Source organism: Moschus berezovskii, chromosome 17 (assembly GCF_049115385.1).
Source record: "Moschus berezovskii isolate FMDL1 chromosome 17, NW_MosBer_1.0, whole genome shotgun sequence".
Classification (NCBI taxonomy): Eukaryota; Metazoa; Chordata; class Mammalia; order Artiodactyla; family Moschidae; genus Moschus; species Moschus berezovskii.
In genome coordinates, this window is record NC_142476.1 from 65,773,632 (window position 1) to 65,792,463 (window position 18,832).

Below are 18,832 nucleotides of genomic sequence, written 5' to 3' on the forward strand. Positions count from 1 at the left end.
CCATAGCTGTTCCCCTCCCAGAGCAGAAGTCAAAGCAGAGCTGAGAACCACAGCCTCCATCTGCCCCGACCTTGACAGATGGGCAGATTGTCTCACATTCCATCTTCTCAACATAAAGAAACAACGTTGTATAGGTTGGAATGTGCTGTGTCTGTGCTAAGTCGCTTCAGTCATGTCCGACTCTTTACAACCCCATGGACTATAGCCCGCCAGGCTCCTCTGTCCATGGGATTCTCCAGGCAAGGATACTGGAGTGGGTTGCCATTTCCTTTTCCAATAGGTCGAGGTACCAGATCTTGAATCCTTCATGACAAGTGATGATTAGCTTCTGCACTGACTCTGTAGGAGACAGTAGCTGCTTCCTCTGAGCCTTTGTGATAGTGGCAGTGATAGGTGCTGCTCTATTTATTCAATATTATCTTTTTAAAAACAGATAAGGTGGATGGGAAATGCTAACAGCCAGTACAGCCACAGCTCAGCCCCCTGCTGTTCTTATCAGCCCCCTGCTGTTCCTTATCAGGCCCTGGCCCTGGCCCCCGAGGCAGAGGCAGCAGAACTGGGTGAGACCAGCCAGCCAGGCTCTTTGGTGCTCTGCACCGTCCACAGACACCACCAAGTGGGCAACCCGCCGGACAGTTCAGGTGAACCCCCAGCTTTGGTCTTTCTTGACTCATTTCCAGAATTATCTGTAAGCTCAGCTGTAGGGTGGGAAGTGTCGCAGGCAGAAAACCAGGTTCCTTTTGGGCTTGGACCTCTGCACCCACAACTCCTTTTCCTGTTTCTCTGTGAAGAAGATTCTGCAGCTTCTACTGCTTGTCCTTGGGACCTGAGCCTTAACGATAAATAAGGAACCGTTTATCAGATTGCCGTGTAGGTCGAGACCAAGTCTGAAAATAAGAGCTTTCTTGTGAAGTTGTGAACCACAATGGCTTTGAATTCCAAAAATAATGTATCCTTTTTGCACAATTGCAGATTGCCGCATCCCACAAATTGAAGATGCTGAGATTCATAACAAGACATACAGACATGGAGATAAGCTAATCATCACTTGTCATGAAGGATTCAAGATCCGGTACCCCAGCCTGTACAATGTGGTTTCATTATGTCGTGATGACGGGACGTGGGACAATCTGCCCATCTGTCAAGGTAGGGGCAGATGGAGGCTGTGGTTCTCAGCTCTGCTTTGAGACTCGACTTCAGATCAAGTGCACGTTTCTCTAATAAGATGGCAGTTGTTTAGTCGCTCAGTCGTGTCCGACTCTTTGCGACCCTATGGACTGTAGCCTGCCAGGCTCCTCTGTCCATGGGATTTCCCAGGCAAGAATACTGGAGTGGGTTGCCGTGCCCTCCTCCAGGGGATCTTCCCAACCCGAGGACTGAACCCATATCTCCTGCATTGGCAGGTGGATTCTTGCCTACTGAGCCACCTGGGAAGCCGGCAAGTGACAAAGGGAAACAGAGTCATGCACACACCATGGTTCAGCCATTCTGCACTCTGATCACCAAAGCTCTGTTTTTGGAATCTTCACGTCTATCCCTGTGATTCTCTCTAGCTCCCTATACCCAGCTTTAAGTTTAAAAGTTTAAATGGAAAATACTTTATTCTTTAGAATGCTGGCTGTCTCCTTTATTCTAAGAAACCAAAAGTAGTTGCAGGATTAGGAGCTTTGTAACTGGCTTGTGAACACAATGATGAACTATTGTATATTTAATGGAAATAACAGAGCATTTATACTGATTTTGGTTATGGTATGAATATATTTAAAGCCAATCTTACAGAGGCCATTTTCTCTTAATAATGTTATCCTTTTTTATAATGCATGAGGAGCAGGAAAATAATCAAATTCAAATTTCATCCAAACCAGACAGTGAATATTTATCCTCTTGCATTTTTTAAATTTGCCTGGGCCGACACAGAGGGCCCTGTTTGTGAAAATAAGCCCTCCAGTTCACATTAATTCTGATTTTTATTTTTTGACATGTGACTTGGACCAAAGGACCAAGAAGCCCATGCATAATTCATCATCCAAGGGATAGGGCAAGCAGCCTTATTTGCACGAAAAGCACTGGCATGTTAAAGTTGAGGCGGATGTCAACTTTCTGCTTGGAAATCACTACTGGCAGACTCTGATATTGCTTTGCACGCCCCATAGTTGGAAATAAATCATTTCCTCATGCGAGAGCTTAAGAGCCACGGCCCCTTGAAGAAACAAAGGCTTCAGGATGAGATGGACCAAGACAGTCCAGGTCTTCACCTTCCGGCATGCCTCCGAAACTTCCTGTGTTGAGCTGTTATGCGTTACCTTGTTAAAGGAGACATGTGATTTATTTGTCAGAGACTCTCCTTAGAATCATCAGCCGTCTTTTAGGTGGGGCTGTTTATCCAAATGAACTTTGTTAACCACTGCTTCGTTCCGGTCCCGCGGCGATATCCAAACCAAGATAATTATTTCAGACTCCAAGCCCTTCTTGCTTTTACATTTTCCACTTTTCATTTGGTTCTCCCACACTTTCCATTTCCTTTTATGTCACGTAAATACAGATGCTTCTTTAGGAGTTCTTTTTGCCCCAGTGATTTTGTTTTTTCAATGCCCTATGGTGATAGACATCTTGGAGTGTCATCATCAGGAGTTCAAGTGCAGGCTTTTTCTTGCTCTGTCTGGGACCCCTTTCCCCCCCACCACCCCTTACTACATCTCAGTCCTTAACACAGCTTTGATGGGTTTTTGTTTTTTTTTTGCAACAACAAATGAGCTGGCTGCTAATCTTGAGAGGTGTGCTTCTTCTGAGAGCAGTACAGCCTATGGCCATCTTCATCCCTCCTCAGAGCCTTTGGTCCCCACAGAGGAGGTGCCCCTGGTCTGAGCCCTGATCCCCCTTCCAGGCCCTGCACCTCACCTCCCATCCTCACAGACACAGCAGGGTTGCTGTAGAGAGTCTGACACCTCTGGAGTCCCTGGGGGGAATATAATTGGCCCTTCGAGTGACATTTCATCCTGTAATTTTTATTTGCACCTATAGATCCAGGAGTTAAAGCCTGAGGAGCCTTCTCTCTATTATCTCAGAGTGCAAATAGAAATCGCATTCACCTATTGAGTCGAAGCCAGTTTTCTACTGTATTTTTAGGACAGGCTGTCAGAAACCAAGAGTGGCATAGTTTTCCTTCTCTGATTAGCTGCACATGTTACAACACCCACTACCATCTCCTTTTGGGGTTGGGTGGGGGACTGTCCCAAGGCCCTTCCCCGCCACTGCCACCCCCACCCAGGAACTTTGTTTTTTAGGTGATGCTTCCTTCTCCCTGTGAGTCAGAGTCAGTTTTTTACTTAGGGGATGCAGTTATCCATGTGGGTAGCTTAGAACTGCACTCCTCCCCAGGAGTGGGTATGGGCACCGTCCTGTGCTCACTCATTTGAACCCTGCTCAGGAGTTCTAACACCTTCCCTGTTTGTGTTGATTTGCTTGTCTTATTTATTCTGTTTATTCCTGATTGCCAGCTTCCCTCCCCCCATTTCTCTTTTGCCATGAACACTGTCAGTTTTCAGCTAAAAAAAAAAAAATTATTCGGAACTTCAGTGGTTAAGACTCTGCATTTCCAATACAAGGGGTGCAGTTTCGATCCATGGTTGGGGAACAAAGATCTCACATGTTGTGTGGTCAGCCAAAAACTAATTTTTTTGAAAATTAAAAAAAAATAATTTAAGGCTGTTGGGATTTCCAGAAAGAATTGCCTAACACCCCGTGTTTCTGATCTGGTCCATCCTGAGTGTGTCAGGTTCCGAGCAGGGATCTCTGGGGTCTTTGGGGTCTTCGGGGCTCTGGGATACCAGGCTGCAGTGGGGCAGGTTGACACTGGCACAGCCCCAGAGTGAATACCTTCTGCATTCTGTACCCCCTCATTCACTCTGGTCCTGCCCTGATATGGATGTCACATTCTGGGGCACTGACCCAAACAGTTCACTCAAGAGAGGTTCACAGAGCCTCTCTGTCACTTGTAATATGCCACAAAGTCAGCTTAGGAGAGGAATTCCATCACTCGCTGCTGTGCGTGCACGATATATTTTGTACTTGGTGATTGGAAGGGAAAGTAGATATTCCCATTATCCGTTATTTACTTCACACACAATTAGTTCTCTCTGGGAAGAGCACCAGCTCTGCAGAGTCATTATTCCCTCCAGTGAAACTGCTGAAGCCAATAAGAAACTCCATGATCACAGCAGATGCCACACCAAGAGGGATGCTGTACCACGGGGAATGTTCCACTGGGCTGCACAGGCTTCAGGACAAAAAGGCAGCTACCGATTTACAGAAGGAGGCATCCAGGTCTCACGCGTGCTCAGATGGCACACAGAATTCTGTGCACAGACTCGCTGTAGCAGGTCTGCACAAAGCCTGGTGCCCCCAGCAGCAGCCACAGCGGAAGCACCTGAAAACCCTTAGGCGTGCCGATGCTTGAGCTCCGCATGGACCCAATGGACCAGCAGCTCTTGGGGTGGGGACCAGCAGCCTGTCCCATACCAGCCCTCTCTCTGAGTTACTCTCAAGTTTGAGAACCACTGCCCTACCTGCTGCTTTCCTAGCTCACCTAAAACACAGCTGGATTTTTCAAAATTTTCATTGCACTGTGTCCGGCAGGTGTCTATTCCATCAGTTGTTGCCCTGGAATCCAATTTGCATCCCAATATTGGTGGCTCAGATAGTAAAGAATCTGCCTGCAATGCCGGAGACCTGGGTTTGATCCTTGGGTCAGAAAGATCCCCTGGAAAAGGGAATGGCAACCCACTCCAGTGTTCTGGCCTGGAGAATTCCACGGACAGAGGAGCCTGGTGGGCTCAGTCCCTGGGGCCACAAAGAGTCAGACATGACTGAAAGACTAACACACACACATTCTCAAGCCACCACCTGCTGAAACGGTTGGAATGTCTCTTATTTCTGTGGCACATTAGTTGTTCTCAGCCCTGATGGCCACTCGAAGGTTACTTGGGGAGCTTTAAAAAAAGATAGGGGTTCCCAGGCTGTGCATCAGCCTTGGGCACAGAGCCAGCTATTGGTGTTTTTAAAAATTTCCTCAGGTGATTCTAATGAGCAGCCAGGGCTGGGACCACCAGCCAGGGGTTCCTGAGCCTCAGCCACACCTCCCTTTACTTCTTCCCTACCGGTCTGACCCTCTTGGAGCCACTTGCAACTATAAAAGCAAATGCCTGCTTTAGAAAGAGAGTGAATACAGAGATAAGGAGGTCTGAGCATAGAAGACCAAGGTACGCAGTCCTCAGAGACTGTGCCACGTGTACAGCGGGGGAATCCAAAAGATGTATAGCGCTTTGTCTTTCAGGTATATGAAGGTAACCTCATAAAGTTACTCACCCTTGCCTTTCCCACGTCACAGGCTGTCTGAGACCACTTGCCTCTTCTAATGGCTACGTGAACATCTCTGAGTTCCAGACCTCTTTCCCAGTGGGAACTGTCATCTCCTATCACTGCTTCCCTGGATTCAAACTCGAGGGGTCAGAGTATCTTGAATGCTTGCACAACCTTATCTGGTCGTCCAGCCCACCCCGGTGCCTTGCTCTGGAAGGTAACACATCTTATCCTTGTGGAAGTTGAATTTTGGCTTATTAAAGTGGAGGTTTCCATAGGAGGTGAGGAGCTGAGAAATTACGATCAGCAATAACTTTTGTTCCCTGAGTACACAATGCTTGCCTCTGTCCTGAGCAGAGGCAGCAAGCCTGGTCATCTGCCATGAAGCAGTACTTAAATGGCCAGACATAAAACTGGCTTCCCCCGTCCTTAGGCTTAAAGGGGATGAAAGAGAAAAGTTTCAAGCGTCAAAGGTTAAACTGCAAAATATTGCAAAGTTAAATGAAATGTCTTCAAAAATTAATTTTCTCTGCACCAAACGAAAACAGATTGTATTATGGCATCGTTAATCTCACCCCTCGTTTTATTGTTGTGTCAATGTTTCTTCCTATTTCCATGCGTTTTATGGCTTGGCTGTAAATGTTTTGCTGCAAGCACACACTCGGAAGCCTAAAACCAAGAGATCTTTCCTTCTCGTCTTGTTTAAATATATGTGTTTATTTTTGAGTGTGGTTCACTTAAAGACCACTAATCAGTAGTATGACGTAGTGGCAGTGGGGGTAGGGGGACGGGAGTCAGAGCATCCATTGCCAGAATCAAGCCAGTGCCTGTGATTGCAGAGTTTTAACAACTTCCTAGGCAAGTTGGGCCTGCTGGCTCAGCTTTCAGTTTAATTCAGATCTTGAAATTATGACTGAAGGAAACACATACCGATTTACTTCTTGGCATCTGAATACAGTGGGCAGGAGAGGGAAGAAAAAAATGGAGAAATATGGGGAGACGAAAAAAATGAAAGGAAATCTCTGATCAGGAACCCCTCCAAAACCCATCTGTAGCTTTCCTTGGGAAACAAATCAAGACAGAATAGAACGTAGAAACCAGCAAGTTCTTACAAGCACCATCTCTACGCGTGTACCTTAGTGTAGGATGAGGTTAAGATGGGAGGTGTGTTGGGGGTGGAGGGCAGTGATCAGCGGTATCTCCTAAGGAAGACCATGAATTAGAGTGGGTTGGCTGGAGCCATGGAGCCTCCTTGAAGGGGAAGGGGGAAAAGATGAAAGGGAGGGGAGCCTGGTGCTTGGAGAAACAAGGTTTCCAGCCTGGGCCATCAGTGGTGCTGTTCTCCTAGGCTGGTAAGTGGAGCCCCCACTCACCCCTACTTCCCACCCATCCTAAATCTCCTAGGGGATCAGAGCCCACTGATAGAGATGTCAGATAAAATACCAAAAGCCAGTTAAATCTGAATTTCAGATAAACAACAAATAATTGTTTAATATGAACATGTCCTAAATATTGGGTGGCCCTTACTTATGGACAACAATTACTCTTTGTAATTTTTGTTTATCTGAACTTCAGTGATAACTCAGTGTCCTATATTTTCATTTGTGAAATCTGGCAACCCTAGCCTGGAGGGAGAAGGTCATCCCCTCTGTTTCCACCGGGAACCGCCACTGGCAGGTGAGGTAAGCACAGGCTGCTGATGAATGCGGGCTTTTCTGGTTCCTGGAGGTTTCTCCCTGCTCTGATAACCGGAACTAGAGGACTAGATGTTAAAGATATCATGTTATGATTATATCCATTTGAAATGCCTATCTTCAGATTTTTTCAAATTTGGTTTAAATGTCTTTCAAACCATCATATTCTAAGCTTCATTTGGGGACTTTGAAAGCAGTTTTTCTGGAGCTTAGGGAATATGATGTGAATAGGCATAAAACAAAATCTCACTTTAAGGAGCAAAGAGTTAAGGTTATAAACAGGAGACTGGGACTGACTTCTGATTGGAAATGAGTCTCATGGCTTAAATTCTGTTTCTTTTTCTTCTGCCAGCCTGTGCTGTGATGGAGGGGGACACTAAAAGTCCAGGTGACGGCTGCCTGTGACAAGAAAGCTACCTAATACCATTTTTTCCTCCATAAAAAAGAAGTCTTTATATCTTTATTTTCAATAAAGACATGTTTCTTTCAATTAATGAAGCAATTAGTTTGTGAGACCTTTAAATGGTACCCTGGCTAAAGGCGCCAAAGGCATGATTCTGAGAGATGAAGAGTGGACTGAAGGACTTTTTGTCTCAGACTTGATAGAAACTTGGTTAAGTTAAGCAGTGTGTTAAAATAAAAGCTAAGGATTCATGAAAAATGTATCCAGATACACCTGGGTATTAGAGTTTCTTTAACTCTTACTTGAATTGTGTACCATCTTATTCAAGGGCTGTGCCTTATTTATGCAAATTGTCAAAGGGTGTTCAACATAGATGCACTATCCCAAGGGAATCTACCCACCTCATTAATACATCACCCCCTTCTCTTTTTTTGTCTTCTGGAGCACACGATTTGAATTTCCTTGATGGCAGAATGAAAATGATTGCACTGTGCTGTGAGATCATGACGCTCTTAGGGACTTTGAAATATTAGGCTGTCTGACTCCTGAGGTGACCAGGTCTGCACAGCTGGGCTGGGGAAGTCTTTCTCTTTTATACCCTTCCTTATCGTGTCTCCCTACTAATCCATCAATCCATCACGTGTCAATGTACCTGTCACTGCAGCTTCCTCCACCCCTGGAGCTCTTTTCCTAACCTGCCACCAGCCTCAAGATGGGATCACCAGGATGGTCGTGGAGGTGCTGTGGGCTATTGATTACAGCGTGAATTGCCATCTGACTGGCGGAGTTCACATCCTGAGTCTCCTACTTGATCAGTTTGACTCAGGGCAAATCACTTAGCTTCTATCAGTCTCTATGTCCTTGTTTATAAAGTGGGGGCGATGATTATACTTGTGGGACTATGAAGACTATGAGGATCCAGTGTGATAACAAATGTAACACTTTTAATGAAGGGCTGGACACATGGTAGGTGGTCAATCAAGTGTCCATCATTATTATTGCTCTTAGAATTGTGTTCAGTTCAGTTCAGTCGCTCAGTCGTGTCCGAGTCTCCGCGACCCCGTGAATCACAGCACGCCAGGCCCAATAAAGGAGACTCTGGGCCTGGCTGTGAATGAAGTACCCAGGTCTTTATGCATTTACATTGTAACGTTGTTTTGGTTGTTCAGATTCAGTTTTGGTTACTTGCATACTTTTTTTTCCCTCCACCTTCAAAACTAGCAGCATAGCGTCTTCCATCCTCCCTCCTCTCTGACCTCTGCTTCCATTATTCTTTTCTTGAAGTTACTGGCATACTTTTAACTGTGTTTGTATTAATGAATCCCAGATAATAGAAGGAAATATTAAGCAGTGATAAGAATTGCTGTGAATCTTGAGAGCTTACTATGTGTCAGAATGTTTGACACAGTATCTCATTTAGTCTTCCTATCACTGGAAAAGACTCTGATGCTGGGAGGGATTGGGGGTGGGGGGAGAAGCGGACGACAGAGAATGAGATGGCTGGATGGCATCACCAGCTCGATGGACATGAGTTTGAGTGAGCTCCGGGAGTTGGTGATGGACAGGGAGGCCTGGCGTGCTGTGATTCATGGGGTCGCAAAGAGTCGGACACGACTGAGCGACTGAACTGAACTGAACTGATTGCCTTTGTAAGACAAGTACTTTTTTTATATAAGTATTTATTTATTCAGCTGCTCCAGGGTCTTAGTTGTGGCACACAGGATCTTTGATTTTTGTTACCATGTGAGGGATATAATTCCCTGACTGGGGATCGAAACCCAGGCCCCCTGCATTGGGAACTCAGAGTCCTAGCCACTGGGCCACCAGTAAAGTCCTGACAAATACTATTTTTAATCCCATTTTACTGATGAGCAAACCCAGGTTTCTAAAGATTCAGTAACTCACCCAAGGTCACACAGCTTCTAAGTGGGGGAATGGGGACTCAAATGTGGGTCTTTGCCATTCCAAAGCTCATGCTCTTCATCTCCAAGGTACATTATCTGATTATGCATTATCCAGTTTGCTCTGATTTTTTTACAATTCTTACAGCTATTTTTTTAAAGCGTCAAAAAATTCAGAAGAGCTATGATCACATAGCAAGGGGTTTGTTCTTCTAGTCCAGTTGGTCTCCCTGTAGAACTCCTAGCTGCAGGGGGCCATGAGTCCAAAGGAGACCTTGCTGCCCACCGGGGGGCAGAGAGCCCTCCCCGCTGCTCCCCCAAGTGCCCATTGGTCACCCCATTACAGCAGAGCCTCACTTCAGCCTCGGGGCTGCTCAGGGACTGTGTCCGCTTTCGCAGACCTAGAGACTGACACCTTAAAGGGTGGCAGTGGCCTGACTTTTCCACACCTCCAGTTCTGGGCTGGGCTTTTTCTACCTCATGGTGCCTCCCCGCTCTGGTGGCATGAAGCAGGCTTTGCTGGTTCCAGTGTCACGTGGCAGCTGTCACACTCAATGTCAGCAATCCCATCATTGAGGGCTGGCTTCATGAAGGACTTTATAATTTGAAAGGAAACGCTCTGGCAGCTTCACCAAGGGTGGCAAGAATTCCAAGGCCCAGTAGGAAGTTGTGGGTGATGTGTTTCAAGGTCTGGGCTGTAGTTCCTAGCTTATGTCTGTTTTCGCACAGCCAGGTTCTAGGTGGAGAGGGGAAAACACCTGAAATCATAATATTTTGGACCAGAATGTTGGCTACATCATTTTAAAGTACATGAATATATAAATCTGAGCCTGGAAGGAGCCCCTTGGGTTTCTGTATTCTGGTCTGCCTCACTGTAGGTCTGAGTGCTTTTCCTTATCTCTGTGTATCTTAATGTTTTCCATTCTTAGGCCATCTTCATCTCTGAGGCTCTCATCTCTCTCTCACACATATGTACATGTACACACACACACACACACACACACACACACACACACACTGAATCCAGGCAATCTTTTAAAAAAAGCTATGACAGTGAGTGTGGGCAATTTCTCATTTGTAAGTGCTAAGAACTCGGTTTACATTGTCAGCAGTGTTTATTGAACACCTGGCAGGCACAGAGAAACACCAAATTGGGCTCTGGGGAATTATAAAGAAAGAAAAGAACATCATTCCTTACTTTGAAGAGCTTATGGTTTAATGGGGAGACTAAGATGACAAATCCCATTCCCTAGAGATGAGCGTCATCACAGATGGCACCAAGTATGCCTGCAGCTAACTTTACCAAGGGGCAGGTGCATGCTTCTGCTTTGGAAAGGGTGGAAGGGAGGTTCTGATAGGTGGTATCGCAATTGTAAAATGAAAATTTCTATCTGGGGTTTATGAGTTTTGGGTTCTTTTCCCTGGAGATCAAACAGAATAATATATATATATATATTGTCTCTGGGCTTTGGGAAAAGAGAAAGGGTCTAAATATTTCACTTATCCGGAAGGACCATGCATTTTGAAGCTCTGTAGAGCTCATTAGCCAAGGCAACTTGCCTTAATGTGTGTGTGGAGTATGCTGGCCCAGTTTGAAGGTGGAGAATAGGAGGAGAGTGATTTCATTCACTGTGACTTAGGTCGGGGCTTCCCCAATGCTGACATTTCAAAGCAAACCTGACTTTATTAGAAGCTGAATATGCAAAACATTTTGTTTTTAAATCCAACCAGTTCCCAAACTCAGAATGCCCAAACCAGTTCCCCAGGCCTGCCCCTTACCATCTATTTCACTGCTCAAGTGGTGAGAGATGGAAGCTTAATCAGTTTCAGATTTAGTTACAAGGAAGGCAACAACATTATTTCCGAAGAACCTTTTAGTGCTCAGGGTTGCTTTCAGGTCAGCGTCCTTACATAAGAAAAGAAGGAGAAATAAGAAACCGAAAAGCCTTGTTTAACCAAATATGAAATAACTTGAAATGTTCCAGTTTGGGATCAAAACTCAAAACCAGGTTGGATGGAGAGGGATCCCAGCTCCAGAGCGGCACTTGGCCTTTGCAGTATGCTTTCCTCCAGAGTCAAACCCTCTTTCTGGGACAAGAGGCAGTAGTAAGCGTCTCTCCTTCTAGGAGCACTGTCTTCACCCAGAAGCGCCTCGGGGCTTTAAACGAATCCTGTGTAGGAACAAGAAAGATGGCGGAGGAGTCCAGGCCTCCTCATATAAGACCTGCCCTGTGTCTTATTCTTGGTAGATAACATTCCAAGGAATAATCACAGTCCGCCCTGTGCCAAGGTGGTTCCCATTCTACAAAAGGAAAATTCAAAGCACAGAAAGGAGACCAGGCCTGGTCTGAAGAAGGCTGCTGTAAATTACTATCCGTGGTGAGATCACCTGTTGTTGTGTCATCCCGTAAACCATAGTCAGACACGCTACCACAGAGCTGTGTTTCCCAGGCCTGGAAAAAAGGAAAATTGCAGGTCCTCCCGCGTCTGCAATACTTTGGCCACCTGATGCAAAGAGCCGACTCATTGGGAAAGACCCTGATGCTGGGAAAGATTGAAGGCAGGAGGAGAAGGGGGGGACAGAGGATAAGATGGTTGGATGGCATCATCAATTCAATGGACATGAGTTTGAGCAAACTCTGGGAGATACTGAAGGACAGGGAAGCCTGACCTGCTATAGTCCATGGGGGTCGCAAAAGAGTTGGACACGACTTAGGGACTGAACAACCTCCATCATGTGACATTAGCTGGGGAGAAACCCTCTCTGAAGCCACGTGGAGGTCACCTTGTGAACTGAAAACCACCTTCTGCCATCTGGGCACATATCTGAGTGCATCACCTCCTCTCCTGTTCTCTTTCCCAGCCATGAAAACTCCCATATCTGGCAATGTTTGTATTACAGCCACCTTGCCTGTGACCCTCACAGTGTTTTTTTATTAGAGGGAGATGTAAAATAGCAAGCAGCCTTGGTAATTTATTGTTCACAAGCAATAGTAAATTATCCTAATACCTTTTCTATGTACTGTTCATACATTACAGTGGAGTGATTACCAGAAAATAGCCGCCTGCATGTCCTACCAGAGCTTCCCAGGGCTCACTGTGCTTAATTCTCCTCTGTCTCTTTTCTTTACACAAGCAGTAATTGCCACTCTAGCATTTCCTCTTCTCGGGCACACGTCTCCTTGTACTCAAGAGTAGATTGTGCTGTGGCATCAAGAAGCTTCATTATTCTTTCCTTTTTTTTTTCCCTTCTATATTGAATCCAGAAACACTGATCTTTCTGTCCTAAGGAAACCAAGAGACCTTGTTCCTGTTTTTCAAGTGGAACCAAGTTCTCAGGCTTCCCAGCTATTACATTATAGGCTTTTTTTTCTCTTGAATTCTAAGACTCCTGATCTGATACATAGCCCTGGACTGCCCCCACCACCCTCTCTCTCCAGGCCCGTAGCCCCTTGGCAAACTCTGTCAGGCACTTTCCCTTCCTTTTAATCTCCTTGGAAACATGTAACCATCAACCCTCCAGCTCTCCTGGGCTCCTGTTTTTTTTTTTTTTTACCTCATTCAATTGCAGAGATTTTGCACTAAAATGTCAAAGAAGAGAAGTGATTCCTCTTCCTACCAAAGAGGAGCAAAGGGGGCAAGAGTTCTGGATTGGTGTCTCCCACCAAATCAAGGAAAGACGAGATCATCAATGGGCGACTCGACTACCCCTCCCCCACCACACTCTCACGTTCAGAACTGGGGTCTCAGCAGAGGGGCTCTGGTCTATCTTCTCCAAGGCCCCCACCCCTCAGCTCTCACCCAAGCAGAAAGCCTGTCCTGGGGCAGGTGCAGGCCCCAGGGGAAGCAGTGGATCTGATGCCAGGCACCATCACTCCCGTCTTTATGGAAATGTGTCCTGGATGCAAGGCACAGGGGTGGGGTTGAATCATCGGAAGCCCACTTATGCTGTGGCTCTATCGAAGCCCTTTGTCAGACTGTGTCAATAAAGATGCTGCAAGTTTTCTGTAGGGGAAGCCACTCATATAAAACAAGAATCCTACACACAGGCTTCTCCTGGGCTCATGGTTCTGAACTGGTCTGAATTCCCCACCTTCACATGGCTGGGATATCTGAGATCTTTCACCCCTCTTTTGCAGGCTAGGATGCATTCTAGGGGGCAAGGGTATGGAGACAAGTCTCTTTCAATCACTGAGTTCATGGTTCTCACTAAAATGTATTTCTGCTTTGCCTTATAGTCTCCTCATATTTTTGGAAAGCTCACAGGCGTGCAAGCAGAGTTCTTTATTTTGTGATGTTTAAATGTCAGGTCAGTGAAAGGACCGTACAGCTAAGCAACGACAAAGCTGCAGCGAGTGGCTTGAGCTGCTCGCTTGTGGCAGGAGGGTGACTTCATCACACTCAGAAAATAGATGGGCCGATACAAATGGGAAAATCTTGGTGTTTGTCCTTAAACTCGAGAATATCTTCTCTGTCCCTGCTCCAGACAGAATTTATTTCCTTCTTTCCTCTCTGAAAACGTAGATGACTTGTATTTCATGGTAATAAAACCTCTTGCAATCAGGTGCAACACAGAAGGTAATAAATCCCTTCAGTCACTCCCTGCCTTTTGCAGACCGAAGAGTCACTGGAAAGTATTCAGCAGGGTGATTTGGGGGTCATTCCTCCCAGTGTCCCCCCTTTTGTTCACAAGTGATTACCAAAATTTCCCTTTTCTCCCTAAAGTGATTAGACCATTGGGATGATTGGCAGGTAAAATAGTCATACTTTTACATCTCTTACTGTCTCATGTCATTCTTTTTTTTGGCGGGGGGTGGCGTAGGACCTGTAACATAATACCTGTGTTGGCAATCATTTTCTCTTTCTGTACTGGAGGTTTGTACAGGAGGGTTTTTGGTTGTTTGGGAGTTTGTTTTTGCAAAAAGATGGTTGTTGTTGCTTTGTTGCTAAGTCGTGTCTGACCCTTTGCAGCACTATGGACTGAAGACCACCAGGCTCTTCTGTCCATGGGATTTCCCAAGCAAGAATACTGGAGGGGGTTGCCATTTCCTTCTCCAGGGGATCTTCCAGACCCAGGGACCAAACCCACATCTCATGCATTGGCAGGCAGATTCTTTGCCACTGAGCTACCAGGGAAAAAACGGTGCCCGACTCTAAATTGTGTCCAGTTTTCCCTAAAGTTAAAGCCCTTAGTGGGGATCTGATCATTGTATCTCTCCTCTTCCTCCCTGCGGTTCCTGGAAAAGTCTAGGATTTTCTCATATTCTGGCCAGTTTCTTCTTCGATAGATGAGAACCTAATGCATTTTCTACCACCATCTGCTCCACTCATGGGAAGGGATGTAATAGGTCCAGGCATTAAGGAGGTGGAAACAGCTGAAGGCAGAAACAGCTGGAAGTTTAGAACAAATCAAATTATACTGGATTTCAGATTTTAAAACTAGTCCTTAGCTCAGGAGATCAGAGGCAAACAACTGTGCCGACATCAATCTGTATTTTCTTGCCATAAATATCTTATTATGAGGGAAATGTTTTTGAATTGAAAAGAAAAGTAAATTTATCAGACGCTGGGAAGTCAAGAATTCTATAGACAACCATGACTAAATTCACATATAATAGGACCCTTTGTGTGTGTGCTGAGTCACTTCAGTCGTGTCTGACTCTGTGCAACCCTACGGACTGCAGCCCGCCAGGCTCCTCTGTCCATGGGATTCTCCCAGGCAGGACTGTTGGAGTGGTCGCCATGCCCTCCTCTAGGAGATCTTCCTGACCTGGGGATTGAACCCATGTTTCCTATGTCTCTAGCATTGGCAAGCATGTTCTTTACCACTCGCACCACCTGGGAAGCCCAATAAGACCTTTACCCTCCTGTATTACTTGACCTTTTCAAAGATCCTGTGGTCCTTGCAGTTAACTATGAGTGACTCTCTACTGTTCCCAAAGCGAAGGCTCCCCATCCTGGTTCCTGCCAGCACTGCCCAAAGAGAGGAATGACTGGTATCTCCCCAAGGAGCCTTTAAGGTGCCAGGCCCAGGATGCGATCCTCCTGCATGACTCCTACTCCACTCTGTCCACTGAGACACAGCTCAGGAAATAACCACTTTCAGGTACACAACTTTTTTTTTTTTGCACTTCCCTTTGAGAAAATCTTGGTGTCTCATTATTTCTCTGAGACATTGTGACATTAGCCAGGAAACCCTCCTGTTGTACTCGGTGGTTTCCCTGTGGACCTGGCCCAAGGGCTTGGCCACTTCCTCCCAGGCCAAGGATAGATTCATGCTGCACTGGCTTCCACAACATAGCAAAGGCTAGGGACTTAAGTGTCTTCCTCGTGGTTCTGGGGGCTAGAAGTCCAAACTCCCAAGTGTTGACAGGACCGTGGTCCTTTGGAGACTCGAGGTAGGATTCTTCCTCTCGAGGCTGGCTCGTCATCCCTTGGCCTATCGCTGCACCTTCCCAGTCTCTACCCGTCATAGCGTGGTGTTCTCCCTGTGAGGTTGTCTTCACATAGCTTCCTCCCGTGTGTCTCTTCTATTATAAGGATGCCTATCATATTGTATTAAGGTCCCACCTACTGTAACATGACCTCATCTTAACTTGATTGCATCTGCTATACACCCAGTTTCCAAATGAAGTTATATTTACAGGGACCTGGGATTAGGACTTCAACAAAACTTTTGGGGCAACACAACTCAGCTCACACCTTGCCTTGACTTGAGAAGAAACGTGCCCCTCGTGTCTTCCTTCTACCTCTTGCTGCTGCTGTTCATTCATTAAGTCATGCCTGACTCTTTGCAACCCCGTGGCTTCCTTATCCTTCACTATCTCCCCGAGTTGGCTCAGATTCTTGTCCACTGAGTCGGTGATGCCATCCATCCCCTGCTGTCCCCTTCTCCTCCTGCCTTCAATCTTTCCCAGCATCAGGGTCTTTTCCAATGAATTGGCTCTTGGCATCAAGTGGCAAAAGTATTGGAGCTTCAGCTTCAGCATCAGTCCTTCCAATGAATATTCAGGGTTGATTTCCTTTCGGATTGAGTGGTTTGATCTCCTTGCAAGCTAGGGGACTCTCAAGAGTCTTCTCCAACACCACAGTTCAAAAGTATCAATTCTTTGGTGCTCAGCCTTCTTTCTGGTCCAACTCTTACATCTGTACATGACTGCTGGGAAAATAATAGCTATATCAGGTTTAAAGGGTCACCTGTAAAGCTTCCCAAACCCCAGTTGTCCTGCATTCTTGAACTCTCTCTAAGCCCTGTCCTGAGCTCATTCTCATCAGGGCCTGTCTATACATCTTGCTGATGCCCATGTGTGAAACAGGAGTGCTCTGTGTCCATCAGGGTCCCCCCCCATCACCTTTCTTCTATCTCTAGAGACTCCAAGGCTTTTCCAAACTCTAACTCCACTTCACACAGCCCACATCTTAGCAGATCAAGAAACTATTGCTCTTACATCTGGTCTTTGGGTGGCCGACACTCCCTTGCCCCAGGGCAAGACTCCATGGGAGAGCACAGCTTCAGGGTAAGCCTTGTTGCAGGTCACATCCTAGCTGCTCTATTTATTTGTCTGACCTTGGACAAGTAACTTCCCTTTCTGGAGTCCCAATTCCTTTCCCTCTGTCAGTGAGTCCATGGCCGCATCTGCTCTGCAGAATGGTTCTTAGGATGAAGTGGAACAGCGCGTGTCTGCGGCTCTCACTGTAGGAGCTTGTTGAAAGTTGTCATTGTCTTTTCTGCTTCTCTTTCTTCTCATTGGCTCATAATGTAGCTACTATATATCCATAATGTTGTTACCGATAATAGGAGCTGTCTGTTTATCGGGCATCTGTTTTTGTGTCAGGCACTGTGCTTGCTGATTTACAGCTACTAGTTCTAATTTTTATAAAAGCTCTACCGTGTGGGTGTTACTATTCCCGTTTTACAGACGATGGAAACAGAAACTACTTCAGAAAGAGGTTAAATGAAATGCCCAAGGTCACGTAGCTCCTAAGTGTTTGGGCCAGGATTCGAACCCAAGAAAGTGTGCTTTGCACTATGTAAGGCTGCCTTCAGTTCAGTTCAGTTCAGTCGCTCAGTCGTGTCCAACTCTTCGCGACCCCATGAATCACAGCACGCCAGGCCTCCCTGTCCATCACCAACTCCCGGAGTTCACTCAAACTCATGTCCACAGAGTCGGTGATGCCATCCAGCCATCTCATTCTCCGTCGTCCCCTTCTCCTCCCGCCCCCAACCTTTCCCAGCATCAGAGTCTTTTCCAGTGAGTCAACTCGTCGCATGAGGTGGCCAAAGTATTGCAGTTTCAGCTTTAGCATCAGTCCCTCCAATGAACATCCAGGATTGATCTCCTCTAGAATGGACTGGTTGGATCTCCTTGCAGTATAAGGGACTCTCAAGAGTCTTCTCCAACACCACAGTTCAAAAGCATCGATTCTTCGGCGGTCAGCCTTCTTCACAGTCTAACTCTCACATCCATACATGACCACGGGAAAAACCATTGCCTTGACTAGACGGACCTTGGTTGGCAAAGTAATGTCTCTGCTTTTTAATATACTATCAAGGTTGGTCATAACTTTCCTTCCAAGGAGCAAGTGTCTTTTAATTTCATGGCTGCAATCAGCATCTGCAGTGATTTTGGAGCCCAAAAAAACAAAGTCTGACACTGTTTCCACTGTTTTTCCATCTATTTCCCATGAAGTGATGGGACCAGATGCCATGATCTTTGTTTTCTGAATGTTGAGCTTCAAGCCAACCTTTTCACTCTCCTCTTTCACTTTCATCAAGAGGCTTTTGAGTTCCTCTTCACTTTCTGCCATAAGGGTAGTGTCATCTGCATATCTGAGGTTATTGATATTTCTCCCGGCAATCTTGATTCCAGCTTGTGCTTCTTCCAGCCCAGCGTTCCTCATGATGTACTCTGCATATAAGTTAAATAAGCAAGGTGACAATATACAACCTTGACGTACACCTTTTCCTATTTGGAACCAGTCTGTTGTTCCATGTCCAGTTCTAACAGTTGCTTCCTGACCTGCATACAGGTTTCTCAAGAGGCAGGTCAGGTGGTCTGGTATTCCCATCTCTTTCAGAATGTTCCACAGTTTATTGTGATCGACACAGTCAAAGGCTTTGGCATAGTCAATAAAGCAGAAATAGATGTTTTTCTGAAACTCTCTTGCTTTCTCCATGATCCAGCGGATGTTGGCAATTTGATCTCTGGTGCCTCTGCCTTTTCTAAAACCTGCTTGAACATCTGGGAGTTCACGGTTTATATACTGCTGAAGCCTGGCTTGGAGAATTTTGAGCATGACTTCCTTAGGGTCTTTCATTCATCCCCTGATGTGTTATGCCTCCCTGGCCTTCTTTACACTCTCCTTTCCTGTTCTTCTAGCTCAATTTCTCCCCTTTTTTCAGTTTTCATTGTCCGCAACCTCTAAGCCAGCAGTTTTCAAATACATTCAGATGTCAGAAGAGCATGGTCCTTTTC

General features: G+C 46.0%; 1 protein-coding gene across 5 annotated transcripts in view; it reads left to right on the forward strand.

Moving 5' to 3' along the window:
• The window catches only part of SUSD4 (sushi domain containing 4), a 142,029-nt gene that overhangs the window by 101,897 nt on the left and 21,300 nt on the right, over positions 1 to 18,832 (forward strand). For all 5 annotated transcript variants that reach the window (XM_055419830.2, XM_055419831.2, XM_055419832.2 and 2 more), the window contains 2 exons: positions 973 to 1,146; positions 5,387 to 5,575. In XM_055419830.2, coding sequence (XP_055275805.2) covers positions 973 to 1,146; positions 5,387 to 5,575 — 363 coding nt within the window. The remainder of the gene's footprint in view (positions 1 to 972; positions 1,147 to 5,386; positions 5,576 to 18,832) is intronic.